Source organism: Lynx rufus, unplaced genomic scaffold (assembly GCF_022079265.1).
Source record: "Lynx rufus isolate CCGP_SWC_20201006 ecotype Redwood Valley unplaced genomic scaffold, mLynRuf1.p SCAF_3, whole genome shotgun sequence".
In the NCBI taxonomy this organism is placed as follows: domain Eukaryota; kingdom Metazoa; phylum Chordata; class Mammalia; order Carnivora; family Felidae; genus Lynx; species Lynx rufus.
In genome coordinates, this window is record NW_025814845.1 from 58,899,794 (window position 1) to 58,924,775 (window position 24,982).

The 24,982-nt window shown below is 42.5% G+C and overlaps 2 protein-coding genes across 2 annotated transcripts in view; one reads left to right on the plus strand and one right to left on the minus strand.

Annotated features, from left to right (window-relative positions):
• Positions 1–9,655: 9,655 nt before the first annotated feature.
• STBD1 (starch binding domain 1) lies at positions 9,656–14,260 on the plus strand. Its single transcript, XM_047092023.1, has 2 exons — positions 9,656–10,245; positions 12,357–14,260. The coding sequence occupies exons 1-2, from the start codon at positions 10,044–10,046 to the stop codon at positions 13,214–13,216; spliced, it is 1,062 nt and encodes a 353-aa protein (XP_046947979.1). The 5' UTR covers positions 9,656–10,043; the 3' UTR covers positions 13,217–14,260.
• Positions 14,261–16,535: 2,275 nt separating this feature from the next.
• Positions 16,536–24,982, minus strand: part of CCDC158 (coiled-coil domain containing 158) — a 104,027-nt gene continuing 95,580 nt past the window's right edge. The window contains exons 21-24 of the mRNA XM_047091594.1: positions 23,884–23,951; positions 21,084–21,242; positions 18,941–19,048; positions 16,536–16,792 (exon numbers count right to left, since the gene is read on the minus strand). Coding sequence (XP_046947550.1) covers positions 16,716–16,792; positions 18,941–19,048; positions 21,084–21,242; positions 23,884–23,951 — 412 coding nt within the window. The 3' untranslated portion in view covers positions 16,536–16,715. The remainder of the gene's footprint in view (positions 16,793–18,940; positions 19,049–21,083; positions 21,243–23,883; positions 23,952–24,982) is intronic.

The following is a 24,982-nucleotide window of genomic DNA, read 5'->3' on the forward strand; positions in this document are numbered from 1 at the left end:
CCCTGCATTGGGCTCTGTGCTGACAGCTCAGAGCCTGGAGCCTGCTTCGGATTCTGTGTCTCCCTCTCTCTCTCTGCCCCTCCCCTGCTCTCTGTCTCTCAAAAACAAACATTTAAAAAATTTTTTAAAATTTCGTTCTGAACATTTGCCTCCAATAATTTGGTATTACATTCTAGTGCTTCATCAACACTGATATTCATTCGCTCATTCATTCATTCTTCATTCAAAAATTATATAGTTAGAGCCTCTACCTTGTAGAGCTTGAGGCACTCTATAGAACACTAGAAGAAAACCTATAAATTCCCTACCCTCATGAGCTTATACTCTAATGAGGGAAACACACCATTAAGGAGTAACCAAAGAAGATAGTACGGTCAGTGATGCACAATATGACCGCAATCAATGAGGGGTGACAGCAGCCCTGCTGACGGTGGTGCTGAGGGCATGGCTCTGAATAGAAAGGTTTGGAAAGATCTTTCTAAAGAATTTTGACCTACATTCTCTTCAGTAACAGTTTGCACCTGGTGGGAATGGGAGTCTCTCTCGCTCTCACTCTTGCTCTCTCTTTCTCCTTACTACAAATATATGAACTATTTCCACTTGGTGAAGAGTTGGGTGTGTGGTATAGGCTGGCATGACAGATTGCAAGAATCAGAGATCGTGGCTACTACCTCTTTCTCTTTGTGTGTTCTAGACCCACTGCCCCTGCTCTGGATGTCCCTGACACCACCCTTAAGTGATTTGTGTGTCCCGTCCTGATCCCCTTCCTCCTTCCCTTTCTTTTTAAACCTTCCAGAGCTGTTAACCTTATCCCTTGGTCTCCTTGCTACCTAAAGTGAGGTCCCGAGACCAGCAGGGCCAGTATCAACTGCAGCTTAGAAGAAAAGCAGAACCGCAGATCTACTGAACAGGAATCTGCATTTAGCAGATGCGAGTTTGAGAAGCCCTACCTCAGAGATATTATCCTCACATGTCTGGGAAAAGCCTTCCTCTGGTTATTTACTCATTCCCCTTTATTCCAATGCCCATTCCTATCATTTGTCCACCAAAGTCACTCTCTTTAGTCTGTTTACATAACTGACCTTAAATATGCATGTATTTTTGAAACGGTAGTGTTGAGTGTGTATATATTTTCAATTTACATAAATGTGAATGTACGAGAAAACTTATCATTTCTTACCTTTCGTCACCTTCATGTATTTATGATTTAGTTATGTTGTAATGTGTAGATCTAGTTCATTGGTCTAGTTCATTGGTCTACTGCATAGGATTTCATAGGCATCCACCATCTTTAGCTATTTCCCCATGATGGGCGTCTAGGTGGCTTTGAACTTGTTCATCCCAAATAACACTGTGTGTCCCCTTATGGTCTTGTGCAAAATTTTCCCTGGGCCAGACATGTTCAGGGGTGGGATTACTGGGTCATGAGGTATACGCATACTTAATTTCACAAAATTCTTCCAGATTGTTCTCCAGATCATTTCTACCTGTTTACTCTCTCACCAGCAACATCACATCTTCTAATATTTGGATGTAAAATGGTGTAATATCATTGTTTTAATTTGCATTTATCTGATTACCAGTGAATTTAAGTATTTCTGTATCTTTTTGCTAGCTATTTATTTATTTGACCAAAAATTACTATGAGCGCCTTTTATGCTCCAGGCACCATGCTAGGCCCCAGGGAAAAGTATTCCCTATTCAGTTTACATTGGGTCTCATGTTGTGTGTGTGTGTGTGTGTGTGTGTGTGTGAATTTGTCAAAGTTCATTGTATATCTACATATTAATCCCACGTATATCTACTGTTTTAGCAACACAAAAATCAGGGCATCTGGGTGGCTCAGTTGGTTAAGCTTCCGATTCTTGGTTTCAGCTCAGGTCATGATCTCAGTTTTGTGGGTTTGAGCCCTGCTTCGGTCTCACTGACAGTCTGGAGGCTGTTGGGATTCTCTCTCTCTCCCTCTCTGTCCCTCCTCCACTCGCGGTCTCTCTGTCTCTCTCAAAAATAAATAAACAAACACAAAAATCTCCCCATCTGAATCTGTCTATTAACTTTGTCTATGGCATCCTTTGATGATTAGACAGCCTTCTTCTGATAAAGTCAAGACGTATTTTGGCCTCCTATATTATGCAATATCACAGTGACAGTCTCTTACATTTTGTTCTATTAGCTTTTAGTAATGTTTGTAGTTTTGTAGTAGTTTTACCATTTACAGTTAGTGCTTTATTCCACCTGGAGTCCACCATTTTATGGGGTACAAAGCAGTAATCTAACTTTGTTTCTTTCTATACAGTGAGCTGGATTCGCCCAACACAGATTTCCCTTTTCTCTAAAGGCTTCATCAGTTAGCATCAGAGATCTCAGGGTTGAATCTATTCTGGAACTAAGATGAGTCAGAGGTTTGCAAACATTTGCAGTTAGAAAATGTCTCTGTGAAATCTGAAACCGGGCAGCTCCAGTGTGACTGCTTTGCAGAAAGGTTTCACTTGTGGCTAATGTTATGTGGCGCAGCAAGAGCCAGGGGCTTGACAGCGGTGGACAGGTGCTGGTGGTGGTGAGGACATTTTCCTAAGGAGGGCTTGCAGAGCGGGCAACTACAAATTAAGAACGAGACTGAAATTCACCATAAATGTGTCACACATCCAAATTTGCACACTCACGTCTAAAATTTATGCTTCGAAATTCGGACATGGCTTAAGACCCCTCAGGATTCAGCATAGCTAGAATTTCAGAGCATGAGTCCTGGGAGGTCAGAATAGTGGGTTCAAATCACGGCTAGGTCACTCATTAGCTGTGTGACCCTGGGAAGCTTACTTCTCTCTGGGCATTATAGGAGATAATCCTTATAAAGCACCTTGCCTAGTGCCAGTATACATCAGGTATTCAATGAAAAAAGAGGATAAAAAGGCCTATTAGATAATAGACTTTGCATTCCACGAAATACAAAGAACAAACAAACTCTGGCCCTCAAGGAATCTATGATCTAATGTGAGGATGAGAAAAACTACAAAATTAATTGTACCATAATAGAAAATCTCCTATTTTGCTCTAAGAGAGTTACAATCTGTAACTCTTTTCTTTGAAGTCTGACTACCTACCAATTTGAGGGCTGGGGGCCGGGGAATGGGATTGTGGACTGGGGAAAAGTTTCATGGAAGGAAGTGGCTTTTAGGAAATCTCTAGACCAATGAGTGAAGGTTCCAGCTGGGAGATTCCCAGTTTGGCTGGAGTGCAGATCAGTGGTAAGAGAATGGCCCGGGGTGGTCCTTGCGATTGTGTCACTGAGACCTCGGAAGGCTAAAGTGGGGTTGAATTTAATCTGGTAGACAGAGGAGATGGCCTGCTGGGAGCTGTACTTTAGGAGGATTAAGTCAGGAGTGGTTGCAGAGTGGGTCACAGCCAGACGGGAGGGAAGTGCAGACAGAACCAGCAAGTGGTTTGTAGTCTTCTGGACACTTAGGTGGGGCCTGAGTGTGGGTGAGGGCCCTGGGAATATCGGGGAAGGGAGCAGAACAGAGGCCCGGAACTGAAGAATCAACATGATCCAGGACCGGCAAGTCTCCCAATAGGTAATCTCTTCTGCCTGTGGCTGTTCCTTCAAACCTCAGCTGTACCTCCTTTCTCTCACTCAGTTGATAACCTCATTCCTTGCCTCCTTTTACCCCAAAACGTTTCTTATGTTCATTCTTTTCTTTTTGAATGCCCGTGTCCTCTCCATTCGTCGGAGGCCAGCCCTTCCACTGGTGGCCCCGGAACCACTGCTTCCTCCTCCTTTTTGGGATTCCCATTAAGTATTTCCTCTCCTCACATCTTCAGTCGCTGTCATAGTAACCTTAAAACTGACACTGCCAGTTACTTTACCAGCAAAATGGGATTATTCAGGAATAGTAGAGAACTGCAATGGGAAACCAGCAAACACCAGCAAAACCAGACACTACCGTGGAGAACAAAGGAGAGAAACACCCTTTTCTAGAGGAAGGGCGAAGTTGGGAGGGCTATTAACAAAAAGTCCATTGGCTAAACTGGGAGGTCAAAGTATAGTGGCTTCTCATTGGCTGAGTTGTGGCAGTCTCTCATTGGCTGGGCTGTTGCTGGGCAAAGAAACATTTCTTCCTCCTGTTGGGCTAGTGCAGTAGTAGCTAACTAGCTAAAGCAGTATCACTTTGCAAAGTACTTCTGTTCCTGTCGGGTCTGCAATTGACCACAGGTGGTAGGCCCCGAGAACTCCCCCTCCTGGTCTCCTGACTCCATTTAAAAGGAGGCTTCCTTTTATTAATTTTCAGTCTTCGCTGGTTATTTCCTGCATACAAACATGCCCAGGTAAGTCTCTCTTGGTCTGAAAGAACTTCCCTTGGACCTTGTTCTGTTCTTAAGAGACACTTCTATTTCTCTCCTATCTTTTGCCTCCAAATTTCTCAAGAGGAGGCTAACTCAGCATTGGACTTCACAGCCTTCACATTCATTCCTCAGCCTTCCAAACTTGAATGCTTACTGTCACAAATACTGAAGAGTTACCGATGACCTTGTATATGTCAAATCCAACCATTTCTTATTAGTCCTGTCTCCTTTTAAATTCAGCTGAGTGACACCCCTTTACCCCCCTTCCCTACACCTTCTTGCACCGACTTTGGAAACAAGTCTCTCTGTTCTCTCTCTTCCCTAATTCTTCCTTCCCACCCTCTTCCCCTGGCCCTGAAAACAAAGCTGATTTTAATTGTTTTGTCTTCATCCTTCCACACAAGGAGGGAGGACTCTTTTCTTGCATGAAGTTAAAGAAAAAAAAAATTACATGTAAGTATACACATATGTCTGAATACACATAAATATTAACATATATAAGTATAAATAAATATAAATATGAATGGTCTTTAAAACTCTATCACTGACTTCCTTATATATCGGACATTTTTAAGTTATTTAAAAAATATCATCCATATCTATAGCTATCTGTTTATATTCAATTTAATAGAATAGTGATCAATTGGAAAATTGGCATTACATTATGGCCCTGAAAATATATCATAAAGACGTAATTGCAACAGAAGTAGCAACAGGGAGGCAGATTTCCAGTCTTCTTGAAATTTTGCCAAAGGCTGAAGTGCACTCTTGATTTCCCTTTGTAACATTAATCTCTACCTCGGATTTTACTGCCACCTCTCTGTGAGGAATTTCCAGTATCTCTTATTAAACTACATGCCCCCATCATAGCAGCACTGTCAACAATAGCCAAATTATGGAAAGAGCCTAAATGTCCATCAACTGATGAATGGATAAAGAAATTGTGGTATATATACACAATGGAATACTACGTGGCAATGAGAAAAAATGAAATATGGCCTTTTGTAGCAACGTGGATGGAACTGGAGAGTGTAATGCTAAGTGAAATAAGCCATACAGAGAAAGACAGATACCATATGGTTTCACTCTTATGTGGATCCTGAGAAACTTAACAGGAACCCATGGGGGAGGGGAAGGAAAAAAAAAAAAAGAGGTTAGAGTGGGAGAGAGCCAAAGCATAAGAGACTGTTAAAAACTGAGAACAAACTGAGAGTTGATGTGGGGTGGGAGGGAGGGGATGGTGGGGGATGGGGATTGAGGAGGGCACCTGTTGGGATGAGCACTGGGTGTTGTATGGAAACCAGTTTGTCAATAAATTTCATATATATATATATATATATATATATATATATATATATATATATAAAATAAACTACATGCCCCCAGTTCCAGTTTCCCTCTATTGCCTCAAACTCAATACATCCCAGCGGAACGCATCATCTTCCACCCGTTTCTATCAAATTTGCCTTCCTTTTTTTGTTTCTGTCTTCCTAGGCTCAAAGGACTTCTATATAGAGGCAACACTCTTCAATTGTGTGTGATAAACATGTACAGTCAGTGCAGTGAGCATGATTTTAGAATATGTAGCCATAGACTTTTAAGAAGTATGGTAGTGAGTGGAGTAGTGCTTTTTTTTTAAAGCAGCAACACAAAAATCAGTCAACATTTAAGTTTCGAAAAGCCAAAAGGAAGGCCAAATAAATAATGTTCTTTTAAAATGTTGCATGAGGGGCGCCTGGGTGGCGCAGTCGGTTAAGCGTCCGACTTCAGCCAGGTCACGATCTCGCGGTCCGTGAGTTCGAGCCCCGCGTCGGGCTCTGGGCTGATGGCTCAGAGCCTGGAGCCTGTTTCCGATTCTGTGTCTCCCTCTCTCTCTGCCCCTCCCCCGTTCATGCTCTGTCTCTCTCTGTCCCAAGGATGAATAAACGTTGAAAAAAAATTAAAAAAAAAATAAAATAAAATGTTGCATGAGAAGTCTGAACCCAATGTCAAAATAATTCTTTTTTTTTTTTTTCAACGTTTATTTATTTTTGGGACAGAGAGAGAGACAGAGCATGAACAGGGGAGGGGCAGAGAGAGAGGGAGACACAGAATGGGAAACAGGCTCCAGGCTCTGAGCCATCAGCCCAGAGCCTGACGCGGGGCTCGAACTCACGGACTGCGAGATCGTGACCTGGCTGAAGTCGGACGCTTAACCGACTGCGCCACCCAGGCGCCCCCAATGTCAAAATAATTCTGATGGGTGGAAAGAATTACGTCACTAATTGGTTAAATTTTTCATAAATAGCAATTGGTGACAACAATAAACCTTCTAATTATTGGAAATGAATAAGGGGGCTTGCTTTCTGTGATTTTACAGATCTTCTGGGATTTCATTTGCAAGCACATTTTATAAAGAAACTTAGACCAATGAAGTGGGAACTGAAGTTCTCAGTGAGGAAATAAAAAGAAAATCTTCAAGAATTTTCATTCTGTTTATAAAAATCATTCACTCGATTGGTTTTAGAGTTAGTAAAATTCAAGGACATCCTATGACATCAAGTTTTACTTTGACAAAAGTAGAATAATTCTAAAATTTTCTACAAAATTCTGACTATTAAAAAAACCAGCTCTATAATAAGATTTAAGAACCAGTTAGCAAGACAGAGTCCATGAGAATGTTATTTTATATAGTGACATTATTTTCAACTTTTATTTTTTTTATTTTTGGGACAGAGAGAGACAGAGCATGAAAGGGCGAGGGGCAGAGAGAGAGGGAGACACAGAATCGGAAACAGGCTCCAGGCTCTGAGCCATCAGCCCAGAGCCCGACGCGGGGCTCGAACTCACAGACGGTGAGATCGTGACCTGGCTGAAGTCGGACGCTTAACCGACTGCGCCACCCAGGCGCCCCAATATAGTGACATTATTTTCTTAAAAATTTAGCTCTGATACCACTTTTCAGTATTTGCAACTCGATTTTTTTTAATCTTAAAGCTGCCTGAATCGAGATGTATGGGTAGTTTTAAACTTTAGAAGTCTTTAAAAAGTTCACCATTGACTTCCTAAGTAGCCTAAGACATGAAACCTATTTGACAAAAAAGTAGCATCTACATTGTGCTAAAAAACGCAGATCGAACTTGCATAAAGAAGATGACATTAAGCTCTAGACTAATAATACATTGAGCTTTTGATTCATTCACTCAGCCTGTAGTGTTTTTTAAAAAACGTTTTATTTATGTATGTATTTATGTATTTGTGTGTGTGTGTGAGAGAAAGCATGGGTGAGAGGGAGAGAGCACGAGAGCACAAGCTGGGGAGGGCATAAGGGAGAGAGAGAGAATTTCAAGCAGGCTCCATGTACAGCTCAGAGTCCAATGCGGGGCTTGATCCCACGATCCCAGTATCATGACCTGAGCAGAAATCAAGAGTCAGATGCTCAAGCGACTGAACCACCCAGGCGCCGCCACCCCCCCCCCAAAACCTGTACTTCTTGAGGGCCTATTCTGGGCATTTTCTAGGTGCCAGGAATTCAGCGAGAACAATAAACAATAAACCCTTCTCTCGTGTAGTTTACATTCTGAAGATAAGGAAGCAAATCAAGTAGAACGAATCCATCAGTTTTACATTGTATTAGAAGTGATGCCCTAAATGCTAGGGAGAAAAAGAAACCGAAGAATGGTATGGGGTGAAGGGGGTTGTAATTAAAATTAGGATTATCAGGGAAGGGCTCATAGGGCAGATTGCCCTTGTGCAACAACCTGTAGAGGGTGAGGGAGAAAGGATAGATATCTGGACGGATGTCTGCAGACTACTCCACTCATCTTTCAGGGCCCAAAACAAGCTCCCTAAGTCCCCTTGCTTATTAAAATCGTGACCTACCAATCTGGAGTGGTTTGCCTTGGTCTTTAGTTTCTCCCTGTGCTCCATGCACTGGGGCCATTTTCAGATCACACCTGAGAAGCTCCTGAGATGGTTGCAAACCAACAAGGACTCTTTGTCATGAGATAGAGAGCAAGTGGAGGGTCCTGGGCTCAGAGGATGCTTTAAAGAATCATTCCGACCAATGCTTTGAAAGTAGCCTGTAGAGACTTCAGGGTGGAAGCAGGGAGAGCAGAGGGAGGTGACTGCAGTAATCCAAGGTGAGATGATGGTGGCAGACCAGGGTGTCTGCAGAGAAGCAGAACTCTCTCTTAACATAGTATTTTGAAGAAAGAGTGGCGGTTTGCTACTTCCTGCCTTCTGAGAGAGGGGAAGAAGGAAAGCCGAGGACTCAAAGTTGTTGGTGTTCCAGCAATGGGAAAGGATGTGGTTGCCACTCTCCACTCCGCCCCCCACCCCATGAGGTAGGCGGGGCAAGCGGATCTGGGGAGGAAGACAGGGGGTCAGACTTGAGTGAGTTGGGTTTGAAATGTCTGTTAGCATCCGGGAAGAGAGGCCCGGTCTCCACCCTCCCCCCACCCCCCTTCCTTTAGGATTGTAGGAGTCGTGACCCTAAGGAGGCACCAGCCCTCTAGTAACTCCTTCAGGGGTTGCTGTGTGCCTCAACATGGGACATATTTGAAGGATTTGTTTTACCAGAGGGAGCCATTTTACTAATTATTCCCAGGCGGATATTTGCCAGCTGTGGCTTTAGCAGTTGGGTGTAGAAATGAGGTTCATGGGAAAGGCTCCCGCTGCAGACACAGCGTGGGAATTATCAGCTTGAAGCTGGTGTGCAAAGCCATCAGATCAACAGAGGAGTGAATTGAGGAGGCAATCTGTGTAATTCTGATCTCACATGGATGTGGGTTTGTGAGGATCAAATTAAACATATACATTACCTGGCACACAGCGCTTAACAAAGAGGGCTGCTATTTTTATTAATAAACGCTACTGTAGGAGCTTGTCCCTGGGCAACATCCAGTCCAGACAAGAGGGCACGCATTTTGCAACAACCACACACCCTAAAAAGAGGTCGAGGAAGAAACAACGACTGGATGTGGTTAAGAAGACTGGCATTGATAGATGGACGGGTCTCAGTCCAATCCTTTCATGGTACCGGCGGGTGGCGGAGGCTTGCGGAGGCTAGGCGCAGCTGAGTGGCGGCCGAATGGAGCTTCCACAGGGTTTCCCCGCCCGCCGCCCGCTGTGCTTCCAACCCACTCCACCCGATCCGGCCGGCTTCCCCACCAGCCAGAGCCCCAACCCCGCGCGTCACCGACGCACGTCGGCCTCTCCCGCGTCTAAGTTCCTGGAAGCCCGGGTCTCTGGCTGGCCGCGCCGCCGCGGAGAGGCTACGGGGAGGAGGCGCCGGGCGCAGGCCGAAGCGCGACCCGACCCTGCGGGCAGCTGGAGCGGGGAGGAACGGCGGTGGGGCAGAGCCCGGCCGGCGCGCGGCAGCTGTGCGCACTTGGGCTCTTTCCGCGCGCGGGCCACACGTGGAACGGGGCACCCGGGCGCTCGGCCGCCAGCCGCGGGGCGGGGTCGGGAATGAATATGCTGGAAAAGGAGGGCGCCCGAGTCTCCGCCCGGCCGGAGCCTGGGGCTGCAGCCCCGGGGCGGGAAGCGGGGCGGGGCTGGGAAAGTTGAGTATTAGTCGCCGTGGGCTGGGCTCCGCGCAGGAGCGCCGGCCGCCGGGACCGTAGAAGGCTGGGCCGGGCGGGGTAGGTGTGGCTCTGCCTGCGTGACCCGAGTCCCGGTTCCCGGTCGCCGTCGTCTCCCGCAGCTGCGGCCTCTCAGCCATGGGCGCCGTCTGGTCGGCCCTGCTGGTCGGAGGGGGCCTGGCCGGAGCGATTTTCGTTTGGCTGCTGCGGGACGCGGGGAATGAGAGCGACGCGGAGCGGAACGCCCCTCAGGGGGAGGCTGCGGCTCCGGGAAGCGATCAGGGTGGCGGCGGGGGACCGAGCCCTGTACCTTCCAGGCGGGAGCTGGTCACCAAAGCAGGTATTCTTCCTCCCACGTCTCGAGGGCAGATCTGCCATGGGGGCTTTGGAGTTCACCGAGGGAGGAAAAAAAACCCACCTGGAGTTTTCCTCTTGGCCCTTTCCCCCGACTAACCTCCCCTACCCCGGGCAGGACCCTCCCCACGCCTCTCATTTTTTTCCCAGGCTAGTGCGCACGCGCCGGGCAGGTTTCTCGCCCTCCTCGGAGGCTCCGAAGGTTCCCCCACCCATCGTCCGAGGGCAGCGCGGGCAGAGTCTCTACCCTGGGCGCCCGCCCCCGAGGACCCCGAGGGGGATGGGCTCTTTTGCGTGGCTGCGCTTGGCGCAGTGCGGGCGGCCGCGGCGGCGGCGGCGCCCCTTCCGGGCCTTACAAAGGGCATGCCTAGGTTCAGAGAGATCCTACAACCCTCTTCAGTCTCAGACCGAGCAGGGACACTTTCTCAGTTCCAATCCCATAACCTCACGTCCTCCCCTACCTCACCCCATGGAGGAGCTGGGTCTGGGAACTAACTCCCAGGAGCTGAGCACCTCCCGCTATCTGGATGCTTCTGTCAGGAAGGCAAAGTTCAGGTTGGACTCTGGCCAGGAAGGCCTCAGCTGAAGCCCTAGGGCTGTATGCTGGCTGCCCATTTCAGATCCGTGGGACCCAAAAGCATAGGGTTGTCTAATGCCCCGGGAGGGGACCTACCTAATAGGGCACCCAACTCCAATGAGTAGAATTGACATCCAGGTTTACATGTGTACATGTTAGAGACTGTGCTACACAAAGTAAGAGGACTGGCAGAAAACCTTAGCTCCCAGTGCCCTCCCTTGGCCAGCTGCCCATGCCTGGACTCCAGCCGAGCGGTAAAAATGACATCTGGGAACTTTATTTTTAGTGGAGTCGGTGTTCATGTGTAGCCATTTGAAAGACTGCTTCTGTGCCTTTCCTGCGATTGGTTTGAGATGAGCAGAGAGCTCCTCCGTCTTCATGAAGCCAGTCTCATGTTTTAGGTTGAAAGATTGAGAATTCAAGGCAATGTTTTTACGTCTCACAACTCCACCATGAAAAGGAGATAAAATTAAACAAGGCCAACCCCCACCCCCAAAAGAAAGAAACCCTCCCATCTATGCTGATTGTATGACTTGGGACACTTCCATCTTGTAGGGAACTACCCCGACTGTCAGTGAGGTGGCCAAGAAGGAAACTGAGCCTTTAGGGAGCTTGGATTGTGTACTGTAAGAACGTGTTTTTTAAAAGTGTACAATGGGAGGGGATGTAAAAAGCCTCTGTTTTGTTGAAAAGGTTTACTTTATTTATTTGAGAGAGACAGAGACCACACAAGCGGGGAAGGGGCAGAGAGGGAGGGTGAGAGAATCCCAAGCAGGCCCACAGTGCCATCGCAGAGCTGGTGAGGTGGGGCTCAAACTTATGAAACTGTGAGATCATGACCTAAGCCGAAACCAAGACTAGGAAGCTTAACCAACTGAGCCATCCAGGCCCCCCAAGGTTTACTTCTGATGCATATGGGGTTGGCAAGGAGAAACCAGCCCTCTCCCCCTACCCTCACCCCCAATCCTTGTTCAATGATGCACTGCTATCCTTTGTATCTCCCCCCCCCCCAGCCCCCCAACCATAGCAACAGCTGCTGTGGATCTGCCCACATCTGTGAGAGCTGATCCCTGGGCTGCTGGCAGTTCCTGGGAGTACAGGTGTACTCTTAGGGTCTGTAGGGTAGCTGTGTGGATCTTTGCCCCACAGGCTAGACAGCATTTTCTGCTGATAGAAACCAAACTTGGCTGTATGCCAATAAAGCCTGGCCTGCAGAGATCAAGGACCATGACAGGGTTAAACTGCTGCCTCTACAACTGGCCACTTCATTTACATTCTTGTGTGAGCACACGGACACTCCCAGATGTGCCTTTTATTGTTGCATATACATGTATGTTCTTAAAGCGTGCTGTTGGTTCAGTTAGTGTCTTAACTAGGTAATTAAGCACTTGCTTTTAATAGAGATGGATTTCGTGAACTGCAGATAGATTAGTGGTAAAGTCTTCAATAAACCTATTTTCTTAGCCTTTTTTCTCACATGAACTGCCTAACACTATTACATTTTTCCTTTTGCTTTTTAGAGCATCTTCAAGAAAGCAATGGATGTTTGGTTTCAGAGACCAAAGGCCATGGTAACCTGCAGGAAGCAACATGGAGACAGCAGAGTCCTTCTGGAAAAGACGGTGATTGTGACAGTTCGAGAGAGCATGTTCCTTCTGGACAGTTTCCAGACACAGAATCTCTAGCTACATCTGGGACTGGTGACTCTAGGGGTTACTCTGCAGTTTCAAGAAATGAAAGGCTTCAGTCTCCTCTGGCAGAATGGGGATTCCAGAAAGGACAAGAGACACTCGCTAAAGCAGCTCCATGTTTTGCCGAAAAGTTGTATTCTAGCAACCTGGTCGTTGACAGAGGGAAAGAAGTGAGCCTTGCCGAGTTGAGCAGTCAGGACCGGGCTGACAATGAGGACTGGGAAATGGTGTCCAGGCACTCCTCTTGGGGAGATGTTGGTTTGGGTGGCGGTCTTGAGGCTCCAGGGTTAAGCCCAAACCAGGGAATGGACTGTGGCAGAAGCACTCTTATGGAACCAAGAGGTCAGGAAATGGATGTGAAACGCAAAAAGGGGGTAGCAATGTCTTCAGAGTCTCAGCAAGTTAGTATCAGGTTCCAGGTCCATTATGTCACAAGCACTGGTGGGCAGTTCATTGCAGTAACTGGAGACCATGAGAGCCTTGGGAGGTGGAACACTTACATCCCACTCCAGTGTAGCAAGGACGGGTTCTGGTCTCACTCTGTGTCCCTGCCAGCAGATACAGTGGTGGAATGGAAGTTTGTAGTGGTAGACAACGGGAAAATTACCCGCTGGGAAGAGTGCAGCAATAGGTTCCTGGAGACTGGCCGTGAGGATAAAGTGGTACAAAAGCGGTGGGGGATTCAGTGACTCAGTTTTCAAAGTGCTAGAGAGGCTATTTGTGGAGCACACTGAATAATTTTAAATAAAGGAAGTATAACTCCAAATATAGCCATCAGAGTTGTTTCAAATTTGCTAGCGGCTTTTGTCTAATGTGCAGAAATACATATGTAGGTATATGCTTTCGGTGAGCATGGACTTTTTTTTCCCCTGTGGCATCGATGGGTGGGTCTTTGCTGATCCATCGTTATTTCAGAGCTTAGTCCTCTTGGGGAGTGACTTGGCTAAGCTTCAGGTGTGGACTGGCCAGACCACGCAGAAACCAACCAGCTGCACAGGGTTCAAGCTTGAGCCTTTGGGTGACCCTTAAACCAAGAGAGTGAAACACATCTCATTCATAAAGAGCTGCTTTCCTACTGGTACAACTGGAGAAACTCTTTACTACGTGCACCCTCTATATTTAAAAATAGTTAATGCCATATGGAACTGTGAAAAAAAAATACGGTCACAAGAGGTGGTTAGCAAGGATATGAGGTTATACGTTAAGACTCCCCAGTGTTTTTTTGTTTGTTTTGTTTTTGTTTTTTTGCTTGATTTTACGTGCCAGCCCCGGTTTGAAAGTAGCAAGTAAGTCTTTGTCTTAATGATTGCAGACTGGTGTAGAAGCAAGTTGCCTAGTCCGGGTCTGTCATTGGGAGGAGACCACGAAGAGAGGAAGTGCGAACTGGATGAAGGTGTGGGCTGAGCTAGGTGGCCTGAGTGATGCCTCTTAGAAGGCTGGGAGGTCCAGGTATAGCCTGACTGCAGAGAAGACAGACACAGCCATCATTTACCTCCAGGGCCTTTGCAGGACTGCCCCACCCCCTCCCCTCCTGTCTCACAGGGGGTCTGGACTGACAGAAGGACTGTCCCATAGCAATCATTTCCCCTGCCCTTCCCTTTCATACCAATAGCTATCCTGGGTAACAAAACTGTAATAGGACAGTGACACACAGGTACATCCTTGTTGAGAAGAAGTAAGACATTTAAACTTTATTATACTGAACAAATAAAACCTGAGTTTTAATATCTTCATTAAATGTCTGAATTATTTGTCTAAATCTTAGTGCCATAATAGCCTAGATATAAAATGCCAATATTTTCCTCCACTAATAACAGATGCATAGAAAAAATCAAGACGCAAGAGAGGTCCGTTTTCTCCTCTCTTTGGGGAAAACATTTTAGAACTTTTTTAAAACTTCACCATTATTTGGAGGGATATTATGCATGCTTGTACTCGAAAATGAGCTTTTATATGTTAAAACAACTTGTAATAAGTATAACATCGTTTGGCAAAACAGTGTTTAATCCTGGTTACAGGTGGTGTTTGCCGAAAAGAGCATAAACCCAAAAGAAAATAGAAAGTGCTTATAAGAACTATGATAGCTTTTGGCTCCTAGCATGTATATGTAAAATCCACATATACTTTTCATATACTTTATAATGAATTTCACACTCTACCACTAAGGTCTTCAGAGGGCATTTACTATTACTGCACAAAATGCCCAAGCATTTCTATTAGGTAAAATTTAAAGTAAAACAGTTTGCAATAAAAATTTCTTTAGAGTTCTTTCACTAGCAATTTTATTACCTGATGAAATAAAAATCTTTCGGTAAAACCAATTGAGGTAAGAGATACATATATTAAAGTTCATACTAAAAATTTTTTTTAATGTTTATTTTCGAGAGGAAGAGCGCAGGTGGGGGAGGGGCAGAGAGAGAGGGAGACAGAGAATCCAAAGCAGGTTCCAGGCTCTGAGCTGGGCTCCAACCCATGAGCCGTGAGATCATGACCTGAGCCGAAGTCGGACACTTAACCGACTTAGCCACCTAGGTGCCCCTTAAAGTTCATATTTTAAAAAAATATTGTAAAATTGGATATGCTTAGCATGTTAACACTGTCATTTAGAGGAGAAACAGGAGGATTTAGTCACTATTATCTGCACCAGTTGGGACTAATGCCGCTGCTGTCACAGACAGACACCATGCATGTTAAGAAGGCTGCACCAGAAGCCTGTTTCTTGCTCACTAAATAATCAGCAGTGGGTATTTCTGGCAGGAGGGCAGCTCTCCCTGCAGATTGTTGCCCAAGCTGCTTCTGTCCTGTGGCTCTGCCATCCCCTAGGACCCTGCTGTCCACTGTATCCAGCTCATGGAAGGGGAAATAAAGTGAGGAAAAACACAAATGCTTACTAAAATTTTTGGCCAGAAAGTGCTGCATATTGCTTTGTCCACAAGCCTTTAGTGAGGACTGGTCAGTAGATGTGATGGGGAATAGCCTCTAGCAGGGCAGTCATTTCTTGGTGACATCTTTAGACAGCTACCCTTCTGCTGTCCCTGTCGTCTCTGGCAGGAAGACCAGTGATCAGAGGATTGGAACTTCCAGCCCCCTTCCCTGATCTCCAAAGAGGAGAAGGGGACTGCGGATTAAGCTCTATAAAAACTCTTGAATAAGATTTCAGAAGCTTCCAGGTTGGTAAACACGTCTAGGTCCTGGGAGGGTGACATGCCTTGAGAGTGCATGAAAGCCTCGTGTACCAGAACCCTATACTTTGCCCTGTGCCTTTCTTACATTTGGCTGTTCCTGAGTTGTTTTCTTTAAAATAAACTGGTAATAGTAAGTAAAGTGCTTTTCTGAGTTGTGATCTGTTCTAGCAGGTTAGTGAAACTGGGGAGGGGGGTGTGGGAAACTCCAATTTATAGCCAGAGTACAGGTAGCCCAGAACTTGCAACTGTATCTGAAGTGGGGGGAGGTCTTGTGGGACTGAACCCTTAGACCTGGAGAATCTGATACTAACTCCAGGTAGTTAGTGTTAGAATTGAATGGACTCCTAGGATACCTAGCTGGTTATTGGTGTTAGAAAACAATCCACATGCAAAACCCTCCTAATCTAATAAAATGTAAGTAAACAGGCTGAATCCATTCAATCTAGAAGTTACCCACCGGCTGAAGAACACATTCTTGTTTCTTTCTTTACAGTTATTAATATGTAAAAGTGTTTTTAGAAAAAACTTTTCTAAAAGTTTTGATTAGGGGCCCCGATGTCGTGTTATCTGATGACATTCATTGATACTGACGGAACAGTGAGTTCAGGGTCACAAAAGGATCCCTGTCAGTACCTTGGAGTTTGTCCTCGGCATTATACCACATATTTTACTTGTGTGTCAAGTTTTTTTGAAGCTGGAAAGAATAACTATTGCTTCAGCACCAGTAAAGATAATAAAAACCACACAATTGTTCCAGCACATGGGTCTTAGCACAAATTAATACCTTATAAGGGATGCAGACTTTCACATCTAGTTAGAACTGTTTGAAGTTTTACTGTGAGAGCATTGAAGAATAGTTTATTTCAAAATAGAGTTTACAGGGGAGGGTATCTTTTATTAAATTTTCACATAAAAAGAAAAAAAACTACACAGGGCACTAATTATAAGCAACACCACAATTATTTGGGCATCATCCCTCTGTAAAGAACAGGCAAGCAATGTATCATTTTAGTAACATTTTTTCCTGGTCTTTCACTTTCTGTATCCTCTTTTCTTGATTTCTGATCATTGAAGACATTGCTGAAAGTGATGATAAAACAAAATTAGATTAGCAACATCTACTCTGCCTTTGAATTTTATAATGTGCTTCTTAAAAGGTCAGCTTGCTACTATAGAAGAGATACATTCTGAGATCGGGAAGTTCTTAAAAATTGCAACGTAGCATATTTTTGAAAAGACTGATGTTATGGACAGAGCTAAGGGCAAATCTTTACTCTTTCAGTTGTTTTAAGTGAGCATACTTATTACAGAAATAATACATACTAATTGTAAATAATTTGAACACCTCAGAAGGATGCAAAGAGAGATGAAGGTGAAGGTATTCGTCTCTGCTCCCTCAAACTGAACTCCCCTCAGAAGTCGTCACCGAAAGCAGTTTGGTAAATATCTTCGTGTACGTGAACGCACGTGCACACACTTTCCTTCTTTGCACAAATGGAAATATGTAGTATAGATTGTTCTGTAGCTTGCTTTATTCACTTAAAAAATGTCAACATTTTTCCAGTTCAGCTCATGTTTTGTTATGACTGTATAGTATTCCATTATATGGATGTACCAACATGTTAGTAAATAAAATTCTTAAAAGTTGATTTCTCAGGTTTTCAATTATGGAATGAATGAGTCATGAAAGGTACAGCACAGGAAATATAGTCAATGGTATTGTAATAGCGATTTATGGTGGCATTTGTGGCACACAAAAGTCTGTTTATAAAAGTATAGGAAATACTTTTATAAACAGACTTTTGTCTGCTTGTACAATTTTTTCTTGAATAAATTGCTAGAGGTAGAATTTCTGGGTCAAAGCATATATACACTTTAAGTTTTGATAAATGCTCCCAAAATATTTGTTTCATAACTTCCAAGAGACACTCCATCCAGGCAATGCATCAAATAAAAAGGTCTTTTTATTTTTTAAACAAATATAACATGTCTCCCATTTGGATTATTACATGGTAGCATTACTCAGATATATATTCAGAAATATAAGTCAAAGTGTGAATAAAAATGGGGCCAATAAGATAACGCATCCTTTAAAAATATCACGACAAACTTAAAATCAAATGTTTTCTTAATGTTTGTATACACAAGGATCTGGGATTAACAGAAAGGATCTGGAACTTGCCTTAATAACAATTTGGCATAGCCTCAGCATGTTGAAAAACGTGGACTTTGGAAGCAGCAATTGCAGAGATCAAGTCCCAGATATACTACTCGTTGTGTGACTTAACGATTTACTGATTGTAATCTGATCATCAGTTTCCTCATTTTCAAATGACCTGATATCACTACCCACCTCCCAGTATTGTGAGGCTCACATGAAGAAAACATAAATAATCAAACACTGAATACGGGGCCTGCCACACAGCTGGTAAGTGTTCAAGAAATATTAATAGCAACTATTATTATTGATAAGGTTAAATTTTCTTTATAAGGAATTGTTCTTAGAAAAATATTTACTATCCTTCATCTAGCAGCTTATATTCTCTAGAGATAGAAAGATGGGCTAAGAATTAACAAGTATACTCCAAAATTATTTCTCTCTGACAGACTCCTGGATTCGTGAATTTATACCAGAAAAGCATAAAACATGATGGGCTTCCCACATCCACAGGAACAACCACTTAGAACTTATGCCCCCAAATTTACCTACCATCTGCAGAGTATGACAGTTTCTCATTCAAACAGCTTTAGTGCGTTTATCTTTTTAGTTAGTGATTCACTGGGTGGCATAGTCTCTTCTAGCCTATGCTAATTTAAATTCCGTGTAAGGTGAAATATGGTTATTTTGTCTTCCAGCTATCAACTACAATCTTATCCTGGCTACCGTCATACAAATGCTTATGTGCAGACCTAACAGGGATAAGAAAGATAATGTGTGGGAAAGTGTCGTGTGAAAAACTGCTCAAAATGTGTCCTACGGAGGGTTGGTCAGCAGTATTACCATCCCTATTAGATGACGGAGTAGAGCAGGGCTAAAGTGACATGCCTGAGATCACACAATTAATCTGGGGGTTAGTCATGGTTAAGACCTTCATGTTTTGACTTGATGTTTCTGAATTGCTTATTCAATATCCTCTTCTGCGGGTCTATAGACAACAGGCTTAACCTGAAGGGAAGGTGAGAGTACTCTTTTGAGCAAGGAAGATCTCTCCGAAATGTACACTGTACCTTGGTTCTTCATCTGTAAATCTTCTACCAGAGTTTGCAAGCTTTCCAGTCTGTTCTGAAGCTTCCGACATGTTTTTCCTGTTGTTTCTATTGGCTGAGACTGTGAAGCTATTAGAAAATTGCTTAGATGTGATATTAAAAGTCTATTCAGTATTTCTTTTTAGAAATCTTCCAATTACAAGTTAAACAACCTTTCTTTTAAAATAATGGAAACTTTAAAACACTATACAAATTAAAAAGTGTTTTATCTAAATATTCCAACACTAGCTTATTTGAATTTGTTTCAAAACAATCTGGCTTATTATTATTTAACTACATAGCATTAAATGGGATGAGCGAGAGGAATACCTTAAATTTAATGATACATTCATTCTAAATGACAGCTTTTCATACCAAACCTGTGTAGATACGTTAATTTAGGATTTGGAAGAGCAAGACTTAATACCGACACTGTCAACAGTTTTGAATGTGTGTGAGACCAAGTGCCCATTTTAGTGGCTGTCACCTGAATGAGGACAGTTTTACATGGTGGGACAGGGAGTCTGGATCCTGACATGGCCACAGTGAGCCTGGAATACATGTGGGAGGAGCAAGTGAAGAGGGGTTGGAAGCCCGTAAGTATGCTACGTTTTGCTGATCTACTAAGTATGCTACGTTTTGCTGATCTCTAAAAGATAGTTGATTGGCAACCCTGAAATTCTAACTTTGATCTTAGTCCCTGACTTGCTGTATAATCTTGAAAATATTTTTTGGTGGCTCATTTTCCTATCAAAAAAACCCACTCTTTTCAGTAACAGATATTTTTTTTTTTATTTTTTTAAATTTTTTTTTTCAACGTTTTATTTATTTTTTGGGACAGAGAGAGACAGAGCATGAACGGGGGAGGGGCAGAGAGAGAGGGAGACACAGAATCGGAAACAGGCTCCAGGCTCTGAGCCATCAGCCCAGAGCCCTACGCGGGGCTCGAACTCACGGACCGCGAGATCGTGACCTGGCTGAAGTCGGACGCTTAACCGACTGCGCCACCCAGGCGCCCCTCAGTAACAGATATTAGTATTAGAGGCAATCATCTAAGAATTATTTTAGTTCAAGAGGATGAAAACCACTTCCTCAGAGAGATATTTTTCACATGGATAATATAAAATACATGATGTTTGATTAGGATCTGACAATAGAAAAAAAAAAGGAAATTCCATGCTATTATGTAATCACAAATTAATAATGCGGTGACCAGAAGTACTGTTCTACTTCTACAATAGTCACAGCTCTAATAGCTCAAGAATTTGCCCTTTTTAAAAAGTATTTTTATTTAGTATTTAGTATTTTTAAAGACACCAAGGAATAACTCAGAAATGTAAGAGAGGATGGAGGACAAAATACAGAAAAAAGATGTTAAAATGTACTAAAATCTGTCATTATGTTGTCGTTTTCAGATTTGGGGGGGATCTAGAAATGTATGAGGCATAGAATTTCTAAAGGCTGAGAGCTGACTTAACAGTGATGCAACAATTTGCCTAGTTTATCCCTTATCAAAGGGACTGATGCCAGAGAGCATGGGGTTGTTTGCATTGCTGTCAATATATGGTAAAAACATTTCAAGTTCAAGTCAGTATACACACACACACACACACACACACACACACAATGTCCACTTATTTATCATGCGCTTAATCTAAATAAAACCATTTTCCTTATCTGTTTTAGCAAATAACAAATGAACTTAACATTTAAGAAATGAGGACATCTGACAAATTTGTATGATAAATACTTGCACTTACAAAGGCAGAGACTGAAGAGAGTCATGATTTGAGAGAATGTAAATAAGAAAGAAAAGCCACAACATTAAAAAAAAAAAGACCAAAATCTTATAATAAAATGCAGGGGGGGGGGGAAGTTCATTATTCATGTCAGAGTAATAGAGAAAATATTCACATACAATATCTATGCATATTTATTAAGAAGAGAGTGTGTGCATGCATGCTATAGCTGTTTTATTTAAATAAGACTCACTTAAGTTACACAGCATCAGTTAGAGTTTGCATATAAGAACACCATATAAGATCTTATTAATTCTGATTATGGAAAAGAATTCACCAGAGGAGGAAACCAATTAAGCTCATCAATGACATCAGATCATTCTTACCTTTAACAGAATCAGGTGAAAGAACGGGTTTCGTGGATCTATACGGTGATGTGGAACCTACTGAATCTTCAACCGAACTAGTTAGGAGTGAGTGAACTGGAGACTTCTTAGGAGAAGAATGGAATGAACGAGAAGCTGAATTTTTCACAGATGGACTTGCTAAAATTTTGCAAGAACAGAAGCAAAAGGACAGAATTAGTTAAAAATAGTATACTGCACTTCTCAAAAAGTCAAACTTTTATGAGAAAATATTCCCAATGATGGGGGTAAGGGGATGTTCCGATAAATACCCAAGGCTTTGGGTTAGAACTGCAAAGGGCTGTCTTAGAAATAAGGATGAACAGGAACAAGACCTACCCTTGGGGATCTTGAGATCTAGCTTCAAATTATCTTAATTCCCGATTGGATTAAATTGATCTGGGATTGTGGTGTTCTTAGTTGTCTACCAGAAGCAAGCATGAATGCTATCTGGAGGAAGGTAACCTCATTCTTTGCTTCCAACCATTTGAACAATTTTTCACAGATGTCTTTCATAGAATAAAAACAAACAGGCATAGAAGGAGACAAAACGATATGGCAGAAAACCAAGAGAAAAAATCATATATACAAGTAATAGGTATAGACCCACAAGATCTGGATAGTGGAGGCACAGACAACCACAGATTTAAGCAGCATTATTCCAAACCCCAAACAGGTACTTCTTACATAAAGAAAACCATACCTGAACATACCAATAACAACTGCTAAAAAAGAAAAAGAAAAAAACCCCCAAAAACCTCAAAAAAACAAATCAAAGACAAAAACAATCCTAAAGTTGCCAAAAGGGCAAAAAAGATTACACTTAAATGCTCAACAATTAAATTCAGAGCTGACTTCTCATAGACACAATGGAAACCAGAAAACCATGGAATATTTTCAAAGTGAAAGAAAAATGTCCTAAAATTCTAAACTCAACAAAAATATTCTTCAAAAATGATGATGAAATAAAGACAACTGCAGAAAAACAGAAACTGAGAGAATATATCACCAGCAGACTTACCTTAAAGGAAAAATCAAAGGCATTGAGAGTAAAATGACACCAGAGAGAAAGTAAAGTATAAACACATGGGTATATCTAAATGGATATTAACTGTATAAAACAATGCAAATTATCCATTGTGATGTTTACCTTTATAATTAAAATATACATGTGACAACAAGTGTTATATAATTTGAAAGAATAGTGAGTGGAATTAACATGTTCTAAAGTACTCACAATGCAAGAAAAAAGTAAAGGTCTCATTCATATTAATCTAACAAGGCAAGAATACATGTTGTATTCTCTTGGGTAATTATTAAAACAACAGTAAAACATGTAAGTGAAGTAAACCTCAAAGCATTAACTTCAAATAAATGGTCCTTTTCTTCAAAATATAGTTCTTAAAAGATTTCTCACAAGTTGAAGATTATTCAAAAATTAAGAATTTGCATCTATTTTATTAAAACTGTTTTGTTTTTTTAGATATATACTGACAATCTTCCATAAAAAACAAGAAAATATGGAGATTTATCTTTCTCCTATCTCTTTCACCTCATACCTCAACTTTCCTTATTTACATTATTTCTGTAATATTATATTACTGTCCAGATTTACAGCTAAGCCTTTGTTGAATAACCATCATTTTCACAGCTTCATTCTTTCCTATTCATTTTAGTCTCTTCTATAGGAAGACCAATTACACCTTCCAAATCTTTTTTAAAAATTTTCTAAATGTTTATTTATGTTTGAGAGAGAGAGAGTAAGAAGGAGAGAGAGACAGTGTGCAAGCAGGGGAGGGGCTGAGACAGACGAAGACAGAATCTGAAGCAGGCCCCAGGCTCTGAGCTGTCAGCACAGAGCCCAATGTGGGGCTTGAACCCATGAGCTCTGAGATCATGACCTGAGCCAAAGTTGGATGCTCAACCAACGAGCCACCCAGGCTCCCCATAACATATTCTCTGTAATTATTTTTGTCTTAGTTTTAAAAACTCTTTTTGTGTAATTTCCCCACAGAAGGTCCATCAAGTCCCTGTGATTTCAGTCATGCCTATCCCATTTATGTTTTACCTAAGGCTTTCTTCCCCCTGTAGTGTTTTTATTTTCTCTTCCATTTCTAGTCTGTTATGCCATTTTGCTTTTCAACAGATTCTGTTATCTTTCAATCTCTTCCTTGACTCCCTTGTTTAACAGATAGCATTATGTCTTTGGAAATTATAAAAAGAACCATCTGTCTCAATTCTTCTCTTTTTCTTTTCATCTGTTCAATAAGTATTTATTGAGCACCTGCTATGTGCCTGGGATATATCAGGAAACCAAACGATACTTGCCCTTGTGCGGCTTTTGTCTAACAGGAGGCGACAGAGTCACCTTTATGAACAACATAAATTAGTAAGTCACATATTAAAAGATACTAAGTGTAATTAAAAAAAAAAACAAAAAAGGGTGATTGGGAGTATGGGAGAGTTACAATTCTGGCGGAAGGTCATGAGAGTAGTTTCATTGGGTAAGTGACATCTGAGCAGAGCCTTTAAAGGAGGTGAAGGGTTAGCAATGTGTAAGGAACAGTGGTGTAAAGGCCTTAGTACAGAAGCTGCCTGGGATGTTCAAGGAGCAATTCAAGGGTAGATGACACAGAGTGAATGAGGGGGGGAGTAGGAGGAAATAAGCCTAGAGAGTTAATGCGGACTTACAGGCTGCTGTCACACCTGGCTTCCACTCGCATGGAAATGGGAAGCCACTGCAGAGTTTGAAGCAGGCCTGTCTTGTGTACTTTTCACTCACCTGTAGATGGGAATGTAAAACAACTAGATGGATCTTCTAGGTCTCCTGTATGTAATGTGACCGGCTCTCTGGAAGCATAAGAATGGTCATGCAGACATTCCAATTCACAAATACAGGACTAAGATTTATGGACAGAAGCAAGCTAATGCACACAAAAGTGACAGACTAAAATACAAGCTAAAGATGGCAGTTATGACCCTAAATTGCAGAAATCAAAAAGTATCAGGGAGATCCCAAGTTGCATTATTGTTAATCGTTCAGGGCCCATGAACATTTTGCAGAATGAAAATATAATAATATTGGTTAGAAAATTCATTTTTATAATAGCTATAAACCCGAAGTATTTCTCTCATAGATTCTAAGAGGCACAATCTTTATAACTTATTTTAAAATGAAAAAAAAAAAGACAAAAAAAAGGAACCTCTCTTAGCAATAGTCGTATCACTTTACAAAACTATTAGACTTACTTAAATCAACAGGTTGAAATAAACCACACTGTTCTCTGTGGTTTGGGTGACGGCACGAGGATACTATGGCAGTGGTTCCCTTGCAGGGGGTGTGTGATGCCCACACTGTCTTAATTATGACACTAACATCAGCATCTGCTTTGAACTCTCGGTCTCTCGCAAATGAGCAGTGGAGTTTCCCAGAGGACCCACAAGATCTGATACCACAACAGATTAAATGCTGCTGCAGATATGAGAATCAGCTATCTTCTGTGAAGTCACATGTTAAATGTAAAAGAATGCCTTCTCAACAATTTGTTTGAAAAAGTTATTTTTCATAATAAAATGCTATTAGGTGAACATGTGATACACACTGTTGTTTCTCAAGGTATATCAAAATGTTTTCTATTTTTAAAATGCTAATATGAAAACTTATTTTCCAATACTTAGAATAGCAATAAACAAAAGTTCTCAGGAATCGTCAATATTTGTGACTAAAAGGGGTCCTGAGACCAAAAAGTTTGAGGATAGCTCTATTAGGAGAAGAGCCCTAGAAAGGGAAGCCATGGATAGTCTTAATTATCAGGGCAAAGAGTGTTTTTGCTGCAGGAGGCAGTGGGGGAGCCTTTGAAGGTTCTGGGGCTTGGGGAAGG

Bases quoted from the DNA above. Each gene is read 5' to 3' on its own strand.
- STBD1 (XM_047092023.1), top strand. From the start codon at position 10,044: ATGGGCGCCGTCTGGTCGGCCCTGCTGGTCGGAGGGGGCCTGGCCGGA. The intron at 10,246-12,356 runs GTATTCTTCCTC...TTTGCTTTTTAG, and splicing joins GGAGCTGGTCACCAAAGCAG to AGCATCTTCAAGAAAGCAAT.